The 14,210-nt window shown below is 43.7% G+C and overlaps 1 protein-coding gene across 1 annotated transcript; it reads right to left on the bottom strand.

The window, feature by feature from the left end:
- Nucleotides 1-140: 140 nt before the first annotated feature.
- Nucleotides 141-10,289, bottom strand: NOPCHAP1 (NOP protein chaperone 1). The gene is made up of 4 exons (XM_054719434.1): nucleotides 10,124-10,289; nucleotides 8,382-8,468; nucleotides 5,668-5,804; nucleotides 141-3,273 (listed from the first exon to the last, which is right to left on the bottom strand). The coding sequence occupies exons 1-4, from the start codon at nucleotides 10,236-10,238 to the stop codon at nucleotides 3,064-3,066; spliced, it is 549 nt and encodes a 182-aa protein (XP_054575409.1). The 5' UTR covers nucleotides 10,239-10,289; the 3' UTR covers nucleotides 141-3,063.
- Between the last annotated feature and the right edge of the window lie 3,921 nt (nucleotides 10,290-14,210).

The raw sequence follows: 14,210 nt of genomic DNA, 5'->3' as shown, positions 1-14,210 counted from the left end.
TTTTCCATGAATGGATGGTGGGGAGTCAACCACCAAGATTCCAACATTAAACTTTTGGGAAAAGTCTACCAATCATATTTTTCCTTTTTTTCCCCAAGCTTGTGAACCATTGATATTTAAGATGAATTACTTTATTCACATAAAGAGAGAAAAAATAGTTTAATGAACATTTATTGTACATTCCAACCGAATGAAAGGCACTATATATACTAGGCACTGAGGGAAACACAGATGAAAGCAAGACTCATCATTTGTCCTTGTCTTTCCTACCATAGTAGTGGATACAAGCACAAGAATACAAACCACAAACTACTTTGCAAGGCATTTTTTATAATATTTGATGCATGATTAAAGTGTTATGAGAACAGATGGCAGATTCATTCAGAATGAAATTTTTGTTGCAGAGACCATTACACCAAATTTTGCGATTTCTAACTGTCACAGAGCCATAGACGATACACTACCCCACAAGTTTGAAGAGAACATTTCATCAACCTCAGCAGGAACAGAGCTATTTTCCCAGTGGCTGCCATCATCTCTCACCTCAGCATCCGGCAGAGAGCACAGGGTCAGACCAACCAAAGCACAATAGTGGTTTCCTTTCCAATAGACTGTAAGGCAAACTGTTTACAAACAAAACAGCTTATTAATGAAGGTATAACATACATAAAGTGCATGAATGTTAAATGTACAACTCAAGAAGTTCTTATATACATATGAATGATGGTAACTTTTAAAAGTAAAAAAAGAAAAACAGTGGCTGACACACAGAAAGGGCTCAGTTAAGTACTATTGTTTCATCTGCTATCTGATAGGTAAGAAATACAATCTTGATTTCTTTGATAAATGTGGTTGAACACTCGTTACTTGTTTACGTCCTGTGGTCTTCTCACTATATATATATAATTTTTTTTTTTTTACTAATTTGTAAGAGCCTTGTTTATACTAATGGCACTCACTGTCTTATGTTGCAAATATTTTTCCCAATTGGTCCTTTGCCCTTTAAATGTCTTTGTCAACTAGGTTTTTATATTTATGTGGATAAACTTTCTATTTCTTTTAACTTTGGGCTTTAATGTTCTGCTTTTTAAAAAAGTTTTTGTCCAATTACATTATTAAATATTCTCCCTGTTAGTATGGAACCCCTATAATTTTATTTCTTTATATTTATATCTTTAATCCATATAGAATTTTATTTTAGTACATTGTATAAGGCTAGAATATAACCTTGTTTAAAATTAGCCAGTCCTAACATTGTACATTAAATAACTATTACATTTTACACTTGCTTAAAATGACATCCATATGATATAGTAATTGTTAATTTTTTTCTTTTTTCTTCTGTGTCATAATGTCCAGAGGACCTGAATTTAGTTAAGTTCCTCAACTGTAGGAAGCCGAGTTCTATTATATGCAATAGCCATGGCACGAGAAAAATATTTAAATTATACATACTAGTATGTATTTCTAGACTGACCAGTCTTTTACTGATCATTCAGTCTTTTTCTGCTTGTATATGTATTTCCTGTAAAGTTACACCTTTATATCCCCCTGCCTGGAGTAGCCTACCATGGCTTAAAATGTCCTCATACACCTGTTAATTGATTTATTCAGTGCCTACTGTGTTCCATGCACCATGCTAAGTAGTGAACCAGGCAAATGCAACTCTTCCCATAATGTACTAGTAGCATAATAAATTATCTGGTAGAAGACAATCTTTAAATACTTACACTAATAATTCATCACAGTGTGTTTGGTGCTATGAAGAATAGCACATTACCCTTCCCAGCTTAGAAGTTTTATTTCCAGATTTGTTCGTTTCCTCCTGCATCCATGAGGCACAGTCTGGGAGATCTGGTTCCAGTTTCCAATGGGAAATACCAGAAAGAACCTTGGGGATTGTCTTTAGAGTATTTACAAGGCTAGTATGAGGAATAACAGAAAAATATTTAAAAGAAAGCTCTACATTAGAGGACAAAATATCCATATCCTCAGCAAAGCCAGCCCCATGGCAGATGAGATCTGAAACAGTTTAACAAGGTCAAGAATGGAGCAGAAAGTCAACTTCAGTGGACCGTTTTTGGCTTTGAATGAGAAAACAGCTGTTAACTTTTTAAAATTCTGTGCCCTGTTTTTTCCTGTGGTGTCCCTATAGTTTCTACATTTGATAGGTTTCAAACCATGAGCAACTGTGTAGCTGAGGAAAAAAATTTGCTTTATGAAAAAAAGAAAACAACAACAAAACATGAATTTTTCCAACCAGTAAGCTTTATAGCCATTGAGTGACTGCAGAGGTACCAACGGTGATTAAACCCACAGAGAACCAGCTTTCCAGCTCAAACTGGAAACAAATATATTTTTAAATAAGAGGATATATGCCTGAGGGCAGCTAAATCTAGGTAATTCTTTTTATTATAAAAGGATTTCTCTTAAAAATTTCTCGCTCATTTTGATGCTAACAAATAAATTTGATGTTATAAGAACAACAAAATCCACCTAGGTTGTTTTATCTGAGATAATTTAAAATGAACAGCTGACTCATATTTTTAATTTAAAGTAAGTTTGAAGCTCTAGCCAGGTAGCTCAGTTGGTTAGAGCGTCGTCCTGATATGCCAAGGTTGCCAGGTCAATCAAGGGTCAGGGCACATATAAGAATCAACCAATGAGTGCATAAATAAGTGGAACAACAAATTAATGTTTCTCTCTCCCTTCCTCTCTCTTTATAAAAAAAAAAATCAATAAGAAAATAAAAAACAAGCTTGATATGTCTGAAGTCTATACTGAAGAAAAAAGATGCCAAAAAATTCACTCATCACCCAAAATAGTTAAGCTTTCTAAACTGAATCTCTTCAGCATGAGATCAAAGACAGACTTCTCTTAGAAGATCCCTAAATGCTACCCAAGTCCAACTACTTAAAAGTCAGCTTCTGTTTCTCCAAGAAACAAAACACATCCAATGTGACATAAAAGCACCATCTACCTGAAATGCAAAATAACCAGCAAGCCACATTCTTTTTCACAGAATTAGCAGGCGTAGGTCACCTGCTTCTTGGATAATTTATTTCACTGTTTCTTTTTTTTACTGGCAGGACTGTCCAAGACTTCTATCTTGCCTTTTCCATCTTCTGAATGAGGAAGCTTGATGTTATCTACGGTGACTTCAGAAGAGTTGCTATCATCTTCGTCCTCTGATTCGGAACTGTCCTGTGAATTCTCTTCAGAACTGTCCCCTTCTTTTGAATCGGACTGATTCATCTCAAACAAGGCCACATCCTGCAAAAACACCACGTGAGAAATTTATTTCCCTAAAAAGTTACAATAAAACATTGGGAACAACCAACATTTAGCACAATATTGAAGCACAAAGGACATGTTGTTATTTCAATTCTTACCTGAAGATATGTTCTTATTGATTTTTTTAAATAGGAAGAGAGAGGGAGAGAGGAAGAGAGGGGAAAAGGAGGAGGGAGGGAGGGGGGAGAGAGAGAGGGAGGGGGAGAGAGAGGGAAGGAGGGGGGGAGAGAGAGGGAGGGAGGGGAGGAGAGAGGGAGAGAGAGAGAGAGAGAGAGAGAGAATGAAGAAATGTGAGAAAGAAACATCCGGCGGTTGCCTCCGCTAAGCACCCTGACTGGGGATCAAACCTGCAACCCGCGTATGTTCCCTGACCGGAATCGAACCCTCGATTGTTCAGTGCATGGGATGATGCTCCAACTAACTGAGGCACACTGGCCAAGGCATAAAGGACATGTTTTTAATACAATATGGCGCTTTTATTCTTTTAATTGACAGAGTACACCACAATGATCTACATTTACTCTAAGTCTAAAATGGCCCCCATAACCCAATTCTATATGCCCTGAATACACTCTTTCATTCAACAACTATTAACCTGAGTCAGGCACCACACCAGGTACTGGAGACTCAACAATAACAATAAAATCTTTGCCTTTGTGGAGCTTATGTTTTTGAGCAGGGATTGGCGGCCTACAGGCCAGACCCAGCCTGCCACCTGTCTTGGATTAACTCATGAGCTAAGAATGGTTTTTATATTTTTAAGTGGTAGAGGAAAAATAAAATCAAAAGAACAATATTTCATGAAACACGAAAATTATATGCAATTCAAACTTCGGTGTCCATAAGTAAAGTTAGTAGAACTTGCCTATTCGTTAAGTCTCACCTACAGCTGCTTCCAGGCTACAACGGCAGAGATGAGTGGTCAGGACAGAGACAGTGTGGCCCACAGAGCCTAGAGTATTCACTATATGGCCCCTTACAGGAAATGTTTGCTGACCTCTGTTCAAGTAGGGAAAGACAGACAATCAACACTTACATATATAGCATGGTGCAGGACAGAGAAAAGAAAGAAAAATAAAGCAGAATAAGGTAACATTAGGGTCACTGGACGAGGTGACAATTGATAAGAGACAGAGTCAAGATGCAGAAGTCTAGGGAAGAGCATTCTACAATGAGGGAAAAGGCCTGGAGTAAGGGGAACAAATGCAAGTGCCGACAATGAGGGGACTGGGCAGGAGGCAGGGTCAGCTAGCAGCTGGAGGCAGGGTCGCACAGGCCTGGAAGGACTTTGAATTGATCAGAAATGAGACGGGAAGCCCCTTGGTTCCCAAATGGTGGGCCACACACACTGTGAAGAACTGACTCTAGGGAAGAAAGGGTGAGAGCAAGGAGACCTGTTGGGAAATTATTCCCAGAGTCCAAAGGGGAGACTGTGATTATTAGGACCAGGGGTGGCAGGAATGGAGCTCATGCAAAGCAGTTGGATTTGAGATATATTCTGGAGGTAGAGCTGACCAGATGTGCTGACTAATTACATATTACCAACAATGGTGTCAGCTCTGTCTAGACACAACTATTATAACAGAATTCCAGTGCAGAAATAAGACCGGAGTCTACACTGAGTGGCCAGATTATTATAATCTCTGAACGCATAATAATCTGGCCACTGAGTGTGTGTGTGTGTGTGTGTGTGTGTGTGTGTGTGTGTGTTTGTGTGTGTATTAGAGGCCCAGTGCATGAATTCGTTCATGGGTGAGGTCCGGCCAGCCTGGCCAGGGGGAGGGGACATGGGCAGTTGGCCGGCCTGCCTGCTGGTCGAACTCCTGGTGGAGGGGACAATTTGCATATTAGCCTTTTATTATATAGGACATACACTGAGTGGCCAGATTATTATGCATTCAGAGATCATAATAATCTGGCCACTCAGTGTAAATTGAGACCCTTTTCACATGTGGCTTAAGTAATGTGTTCTGTGAGATAATGTATTCTGTTAAACATATCATTAACTTTTGCATTTTCAATGGATCAGACTATGATTACCTTTTTGGGCCTGGGATGGAAAAAAAGAAACACCCAGTTAGGACATTTACTAAATGAACGCTTCAAGAAAGCAAGTGTAATACTTGACTTGGAAAAGCCCTCCTATGACTCTGTATTATTTAATCCCTCAACTTCACCCAGGGAAGCTTACTAACCTATATATAAGATCCTTAATCATTAAATGACCAAGTACCTATACAGTACTAGAAACATGAGCTGACTTACCAGGAAGAAAAGTAACTGTGAAATGAAAATGGAAAAGTTCTCGCTCCTTTTAGGTGATGAGGCACACTGGTAATTTTACTGTATGAAATGAAAACTAAGTATAGTTACCATTTGTATAATGTTTCCAAGAGTCTCATCAATATTTTCAATATTGAAGTGACCAGGTGGTGCAGCTGCCATTTCTTTTCTTAGCTTTTCATTCGCCTGAGCCATCTGTGGGAGAAAGGTCTGTACCTGGTCCAATACTAAAGAGAGAAAACATAGTTTATCAATACTTACATTAGTATTTGCCCAAAGTTCAAATTGTAAAATCCAGAATTTTCTCTAAAACATTTGTGAATTTAATAGTAATAATAAAAATAAGTATAATTTAAAAATTTTTCATATTCCTTTCATTTAAAAAATCTCCATCCTCTTCTGAATTCCTTTTTTAAAAAATATATTTTTATTGATTTCAGAGAGGAAAGGTAGAGGGAGAGAGAGGTAGAAACATCAGTGCACACCCTCTACTGGGGATCTAGCCCACAATACGGGCATATGCCCTGACCGAAATTGAACTGTGACCTCCTGGTTCATAGGTCAACACTCAATTACGGAGCCATACCAGCCAGTCCTGTGACGAACACAATTCAGCAATTATTTACCAATAATTTGGGTTTTTCATATATCCCCAGCGCTGTAACCTCCTAGAACAGCGGTCACCAACCTTTCGGACCACTGGTTGGCGACCGCTGGCATTCAACAAATAATGTAAATAAGAAGGCCCTATGACTTGATAGTGAAGTGCACCAGGTGTGGTGGCGACCAACAAGGTTACTAACAGAATCCCAGTTCCACCCCTGACTATCTGAATTGCCTTGGGCATGTTAATTAAGTAGCATTTGTTTTTACCTGTCTAACATCTATTCCCCTTTCTTCTAATAACATAACCCTGACTTTCCTTTTTAGTTCTGTCACTCTTAGTCACTCCTGCCCCTCACCCTGGATGTGCCTACATGCTCTGCAACCTTGGCCACCAGGAGTTGGTTCAGTGGCATACACAGTGACACCATGAATTAGTCAGGCCAATAAGAGATCACCCTGAAACATGGTTTGAACTGTTCAGGGGGGAAAAATCCTCCTTCTGAGTGAGTGACTGAGCGAGCTGCTGGATTTAAGCCTGGAGCTGCTGATAAACTGGCCAGCTTGCTAGAGGTGGGAGAAGAGCCTGTTCTAGATTAAGCCAACACCTAGGAGAGAAGAGCTAAGAGATGCAGAGCAGAAGACCGCTGATGACACCGGGCACCTGGATGCAGATGTATCTGAAATCACTGGGTTTTACCCAATAAAATGAGCCAACATCATTTCCTTCCTTCCTCTCCATTTTCCTTCCCTTTCCTCCTCATCCCTTCCCCTCCCCCTTCCTCCCTACTCTTTTCTTTCCCTTTCCCTCCTTCCCTCCCTTGATCTCTATTTCTATCTCCCTCCTTCCTCTTTCTTTTCTCTCTCTCTCTCTCTCTCTCTCTTTTTCCTTCTTTTTTTCCTACTTAAGGAAATCTGAGTTGGATTTTAGTCATTTGCAATAACAGCAGTCCTAACTATGACATTTAATCACTGGAAACCTCAGTTTACTCATCTGTAAAACAGGGGTGATAACTGCCAGGCATTGTGCTATGAACAGGGGAGTCAACAAATATGGGATAATAGTTTCTTTCTCTTATGAGGCCCAGCACATCACTAGCTCTCAAAACATAGTCACTGACACAGCTACACAACAGGTTATAAGATGTCCAGAGTACGGGAGAAAAGAAAATGGTGGTAAAGGTCAAGAAAGGACAAGCCTGCTGATGTGGCTCAGGAGGTCACGGTTCAATTTCTGGTCAGGGCACATACCAGGGGCTGTGGGCTCCATCCCCAGAGGAGGGTGTACAGGAGGCAGCCAATCAATGAATCTCTCCCACCACTGATGTTTCATCTCTCTCCCTCTCCCTTCCTCTCTGAAATCAATTTTTAAAAAAATTTTTTTAAGTGAATTACTGATGTTATATGAATAAAATCTGAGTGTGGTACATACTTATGAGTGTGCAGTATAGCAATATTATGGAGCAATTAATGACCAGAATTGGCTGTTATGTCATAAGTAACATTTACCATTTAAATAATTGTGTCCAGCCCTAACCGGTTTGGCTCAGTGAATAGAGCGTCGGCCTGTGGACTGAAGGGTCCCAAGTTCAATTCAGGTCAAGGGCATGTACCTTGGTTGCGGGCACATCCCCAGTAGGGAGTGTGCAGGAGGCAACTGATCGATGTTTCTAACTCTCTATCCCTCACCCTCTCCTCCCTTCCTCTCTGTAAAAAATCAATAAAATATATTAAAAATAAATAAATAAATGTGTCCAATTTAATAGAATGTGGTGGTGTTTTCTCATACATGTGTATTAAATTTGGGCTCAGTAACCTCTAAAAACATTTTCCAGAGATTGACAATAATAATTTTTTAAATATATTTTTTCCATCCCACTATACCTCCTCCACCTCACCCACACCCCTCCCTCCTGAAATCACCACACATTAATTTTGATTTCCAAAAATTCATCCCACAAAGAGTTTTTCTGGGAAAAGTTATTACTGTCTTAGAGCAGGAGACTATGTAAGGAATTCTATCCTTGTGCACAGACTTCACAATGTAAATCCCCAAGTAAGACTTTCTCCACTGGACTCTGGTTTAATGTCTGACCACAAGGCAGAGACTGTCCCATCAAATAACTGCTCAATTAGGCAGAATCTAACATCAGAGAGGGTTCTTGAGAGAGAGGACGAGAGGGAGGGGAAAGGATACTTACAGGGACTCCTCTCTATCCGAACTGTTTGAAGACTGGAATTCTTTCTGGAATTAGGCTTGGGGTTGATGAGCAATCTGTCCCATATACCTGAAAACACACACAGACACACACACAACTTATTATGGCATTAAGAAACAGGAGCCAATCAGCAAACTTTCTGTGACCATACTCAAGTCTTGACCATCCCACATTTCCCAAAAACGCTTTTAGAAAGAGAAGCACCCCAAGTTCCGTTACAACATGTTAGTTCTTCACATGGATTCAAACCTGTGCAATCTATCTTCCCTTTCGTAAGCCTGTCTCATACATCTCTGTGTCACGGGTGCTGAGTAATAACTGCACCCTATACCGCACCTCTCTGGATCAGAAATCCACCCGTGACAAAAGCTGCTCTGCAATGACAGCGTGGAGGAAGCCGTGCAGGGTACAATAATGGTTACGTGAGGCCACTGGCTGTGTTACATCCGGCAAATTCCCAACCTCTTTGAGCATTGGTTTCTTCATTTGTAAAACATGCCGGCCTGGTTAGTTCCCATTCATTAAAGATGCCCAACCTAGCCGAAACCGGTTTGGCTCAGTGGATAGAGCATCGGTCTGTGGACTGGAGGGTCCCGGGTTCGATTCCGGTCAGGGGCATGTGCATTGGTTGCGGGCACATCCCCCGGTGGGGGGTGTGCAAGAGGCGGCTGGTCGATGTCTCTCTCTCTCATCGATGTTTCTAGCTCTCTATCCCTCTCCCTTCCTCTCTGTGAAAAATCAATAAAATATATTTAAAAAAAAAAAAAAGATGCCCAACCTAAACAAAACTGCCCTCTGGAGAAGTGTGTACCTCCACTCCATCTATTCCGTCTCATTATTCACCACTCCTCCAATCAGCCCCGTTTCCAATACCTGCAAAATCTCCTCACTCTGGTACCCAAATCCTGTCTGCCCACAAAGCAGAGCTCCACCATCATTCCCTGCTTCCTACTTTAGGCCTAGCGATTGGATTAGCGTCTAGACTAGAGCTTGGATGCTGGAGGCAGACCGATTGGATTCAAATCTGTTTTTGTTCTTTTCCAGCCACAGGATCTCTGGCAACTTATCTGTATGATATACACCATGTCTCTGTTTCCTCGTCTACAAGTGGAGATAACAGAACCTTCTGCACGAGGTCTTGTGAGGATTAAATTCTCTCTCAATAATTCTATAGGTACTGCTACAAAATGGGGGGTTGAAAACATAAGCAACTCCCCTCAAGTCCCACAGCTAATGACTCGTGGGGCTGGGATTCGAGTTTGTGATTTTTAATTCTCTGTTATGGTGTCTGAAATCCCGTGTGGATTCCCTGGACCTGCCCCTCCCTCTACAAGAAAGCGGCACTAAGGGCTGGTTCTCTGAGTATAGGGGGGTTGGGGGTGGGGATGGTGGGGCGATCCATAATAATTATCTGCTCCCGACCTGCCAACTGCTTGGCCCAGAGAGCCGACCCTAAGGTCCTCCCCTTAGGGGAGGTGCATGCTCGGGCGCTCAATACCACGCGGAAAAGAAAAACCACACACCTCCCACCCCACCCCCACCCCCACCCCCACCCCCGGCCCCGGAGCCCGGCGCACGCCCTCCACCCGCTATCCCTGCTGTCACCCCGGGGCCCCCCTCCGGGACGCCGGGCCTGGACACAGCCCTGCGGTCCTCCCGGCCGCTTCAACAGCGCGCCCCCCGCCGCACGTGCGCGCCCCGCGCCGCAGCCACCCGCCCGTCACCTCCGCGGCCGCCGCTCCCCGCCGTCAGCAGCTCCTGGGACACCGAGACCCCGGAGCCATCCTCGGGGGACGAGGAAGAGCCCGGGCTGCACTGGGGTTCGCCGTGGACCTCCATGCCGCTCGCGAGGCTTCAGAGCCAGCCCACCCACGCCCGGATGCAGGAAAGAGGCTCGGGCAGGGGCGGGGCCAAGGTCGCGATTGGAGGAAACGAGCTGGTGGGCGGGGAGAGGGGCGGGGCCTGGGCCGGTGGCGAGGGCGACACCTGGCGGAACCTGGAGGTCTTTGCTAGTGTGGGAAAAGGAAGGTTGCAACTCTTGAAGCCCTGTCCTTGGGGAACTGAGGGCAAGGCTCCTCGATTTTTTTATTATTTTTTTTAAGCTAAACAAATTCGGATGTGAAGAGAGCACCACCGGCTGCTCTCCTCTTTGTTCTTAAAACAATTTTGTTAAATTGTGGTAATAAAAACCCATAAATTTTACCATCTTCACCTTTTTTAAGTGTGCAGGTAAAAAGTGTTGTATCCACAGTGCTATACAACAGATGTCAAGAATGTTTTCATCTTGAAAAACTGAAACTGTATCTATTGAGCAATGCCTTCATTGTCTCCTGCCTCCAGCCCCTGGCAGCCACCTTTAAATTTCTGTTTCTATTAGTTTAACTTCTTCAGATACTTCATATAACTAGAATCATACAGTAATTCTTTTTGTGATTTACGTATTTCACTTACTATAATGCCCTCAACATTTATCCATGCTGTAGCATGTGACAGGATTCCCTTCATTTTAAGGCTAAATAATATTTCATTCTAGGCATGTACTAAATTTTCTTGCTTTTTGAAATATTTTTTTTCTTGATTTCAGAGAGGAAGGGAGAGGGAGAGAGAGATAGAAACACCAGTGATGAGAATCATCACACCCTGCACGCCCCAACCAGGGACTGAGCCTGCAACCCATGGCCTCCTGGCTCATAGGTCAATGCTCAACCACTGAGCCACGCCAGCCAGGCCACTACATTTTCTTTATCCATTCATCCCTTGGTGGACTTTCGGGTTGCTTTCACCTCTGGGCTTTGTAAATAATGCCACCTTAATCTGGAGTTACCCTAATTTTTCTGCCTCATCTGCTAGAATTATTAAAATTGTTTTTACATTTTTTAATTTTTCAATTCTAGTTGACATTATTTTATACTAGAGGCCTGGTGCACAAGATTTGTGTATGGGGAGGGGGCGTCCCTCAGTCTGGCCTGCACCCTCTCATGATCCAGGACTGCTGACTCTTAATCTGCCTGCCTGATCGCCCCTAACCACCTGCCTGCCTGCCTGATCGCCCCTAACCGCCTCTGCCTCAGCCCCGCCGCAGAGGCTTTGTCTGGAAGGACGTCTGGAAGGTCGTTCGGCTGTCCAGTCTAATTAGTATATTATACTTTTACTATTATGGATAAGTTTCAGGTTTATAGCATAGTGGTTAGACATTTATATAATTTATGAAGTGATCTCCCTGATAAGTCTAGTACCCACTTGGCACCATACATAGTTATTACAATATTATTGACTATATTCCCCATGCTGTACTATTTTGTAACTACCAATTTGTACTTTAACACCTCATCTTTCTTACCCAACCCCCAACCACCTTCCCATACGGCAATCATCAGTTTGTTCTCTGTATCTATGATTTGTTTCTGTTTTGTTTTTTCATTTATTTTGTTTTTTAGATTCAACATATAAGTGAAATCATATAGTATTTGTTTTTCTCTGTCTGACTTACTTCACTTAGCATAATATCCTCTAGGTCCATCTATGTTGTTGCAAATGGTAAGATTTAATTCTTTTTTATGGCCAAATAATATTTCATGTATAGTATGTAACCACATCTCTTTGTTTGTTTGTTCATCCTCACCTGAGGATATTTTTCCATTGCTTTTCAGAGAGAGTGGAAGGAAGAGAAGGAGAAGGGGGTGGAAAGAAAAAGAAAGAGAAATATTAATGTGAGAGAGACACACCGATTGGTTGTCTCCTGCACATGCCCTGATCAGGGCTGGAGATTGAACCTGCAATCTATGTGCTCACCTTTGACTGGGAATCAAACCTGCAACCCTTCAATGTGCAGGCTGATGCTCTAACCACTGAGAATACCAGCCAGGGCTGACCACATCTTCTTGATCCAATTGTCTATTAATGGCACTTGTCTTGCTTCCATATGTTGGCTATCCTATATAATAAAAGGCTAATATACAAATAGACCAAACGGCAGAACAACTGAACAACCAGTTGCTATGACGTGCACTGACCACCAGGGGGCGCATGCAGAACATGATGGGCGTCAGCAGCAGGCAGCAGAGCACAGAACATGATGGGCATCGGCTGTGGCGGGATGGTAGAGCAGGTGAGTGGGGGCGCCAAACCAAGGCAAGGCGCCGGTTGCTGTCATCAAGGCGAGCCTCTGGTGGTTACTGAAAATTCTTTGCTCCCATGCACCATGGTCCTGCCCGGTGCTCACACCTGCTGCCAGGGCCGGCCCTGCTCACACCTGCTGCCGGCACCAGAGCTGCCGCTTGCACCTGCTGCCAGTGCCCAGCACTGGTCCCAATCACTCGGCACCATCAGCGGGTGGGAGCAGCAGCTGCTGGCCCCAATCGCCCCTGAGGGCTTCTCCACCTCCCCCTGCTCCTGAGGGGTGATCAAGGCAGTAGCAAGGCAGCAGCCACAGCTTGCACCCGCTGCTGGCGCGGGCCCCAATTACTCCATGCAGTCAGCCCATGGGAGCGGCACGGCGGGATCAGGGCTGCTGGCAGACAGAGGACCGGGGGCTGCGGTGGGAGGGGCTGGGCAGGGGCACGGAGGTTGGGCCAAGACCTGCCCCTGTGCCCACCGCAGCCTCGTGGCCCACAGTTCCTTCAAGGTGCACGAATTCGTGCACTGGGCCCCTAATTGTAAATAATGCTGCAGTGAACATAGGGGTGCATATATATATATTTTTAAATTAGTGTTTTCGAGTTCTACAGATAAACATCCATAAGTAAAATTGCTAGGTCTTACTTTACCACTGTGGTCAGCAAACTCATTAGTCAACAGAGCCAAATATCAACAGTACAACGACTGAAATTTCTTTTGAGAGCCAAATTTTTTAAACTTAAACTATATAGGTAGGTGCATTGTTATTAACTTAATTAGGGTACTCCTAAGCTGGCCTTTGCTAAAAATGTCCTCAATCTGATTGAGGTACACTCAAGGGGCCAAAGAGCCACATGTGGCTCCCGAGCCGCAGTTTGCCGACACGGCCCTAGGCGCATCACCTTTACCTTCCTCACTTACAATCACCACGGGCTCTTCCTTTGCCTTTATAACTTATTTCCTAAGCCCGTTTCTTCTATGAGCTACTGCTTCTACCTCTGTGATTTTATAAATAAACTAGAGGCCTAGTGCACGAAATTTGTGCACTCAGGGGAGGAGGGTCCCTTAGCCCAGCCTGCACCCTCTTGCAGTCCAGGAGCCCTCGGGGGGACATCCTTAGTGCTGCCGCGGAGGCAGGAGAGGCTCCCACCACTGTCACTGCTCTCGCCAGCCGTGAGCCTGGCTCAGGGCTTCTGGCTGAGTGGTGTTCACCCTGTGGGAGTGCACTGACCACCAGGGGGCAGCTCCTGTGTTGAGCATTTGCCCCCAGGTGGTCAGTGACCGGTCATTCCACCATTCAGTTGATTTGCATATTAGCCTTTTTTTCTTTTAACATATTTTTTATTGATTTTTCACAGAGAGGAAGGGAGAGGGATAGAGAGCTAGAAACATCGATGAGAGAGAAACACTGACCAGCTGCCTCCTGCACACCCCCCACCGGGGATGTGCCTGCAACCAAGGTACATGCCCTTGACTGGAATCGAACCCGGGACCCTTCAGTCCACAGGCCGATGCTCTATCCACCGAGCCAAATAGGTTTCGGCAGCATATTAGCCTTTTATTATATAGGATGTTCTCTTATAATTTGAGCTTGGCTCCGAGTTCTTTCCTAGCCAGATCTCAAGTACCCAGGTCACTGAACCCAGATCAGGTTCTACCCCACCAGTCTAACACCTGGTGCTGTTCCTGCTGCCA

This window comes from Eptesicus fuscus, chromosome 7 (assembly GCF_027574615.1).
Source record: "Eptesicus fuscus isolate TK198812 chromosome 7, DD_ASM_mEF_20220401, whole genome shotgun sequence".
In the NCBI taxonomy this organism is placed as follows: Eukaryota; Metazoa; Chordata; class Mammalia; order Chiroptera; family Vespertilionidae; genus Eptesicus; species Eptesicus fuscus.
Note: the sequence above shows the minus strand (reverse complement) of the source record. Positions and strands in the feature narration are given on the sequence as shown.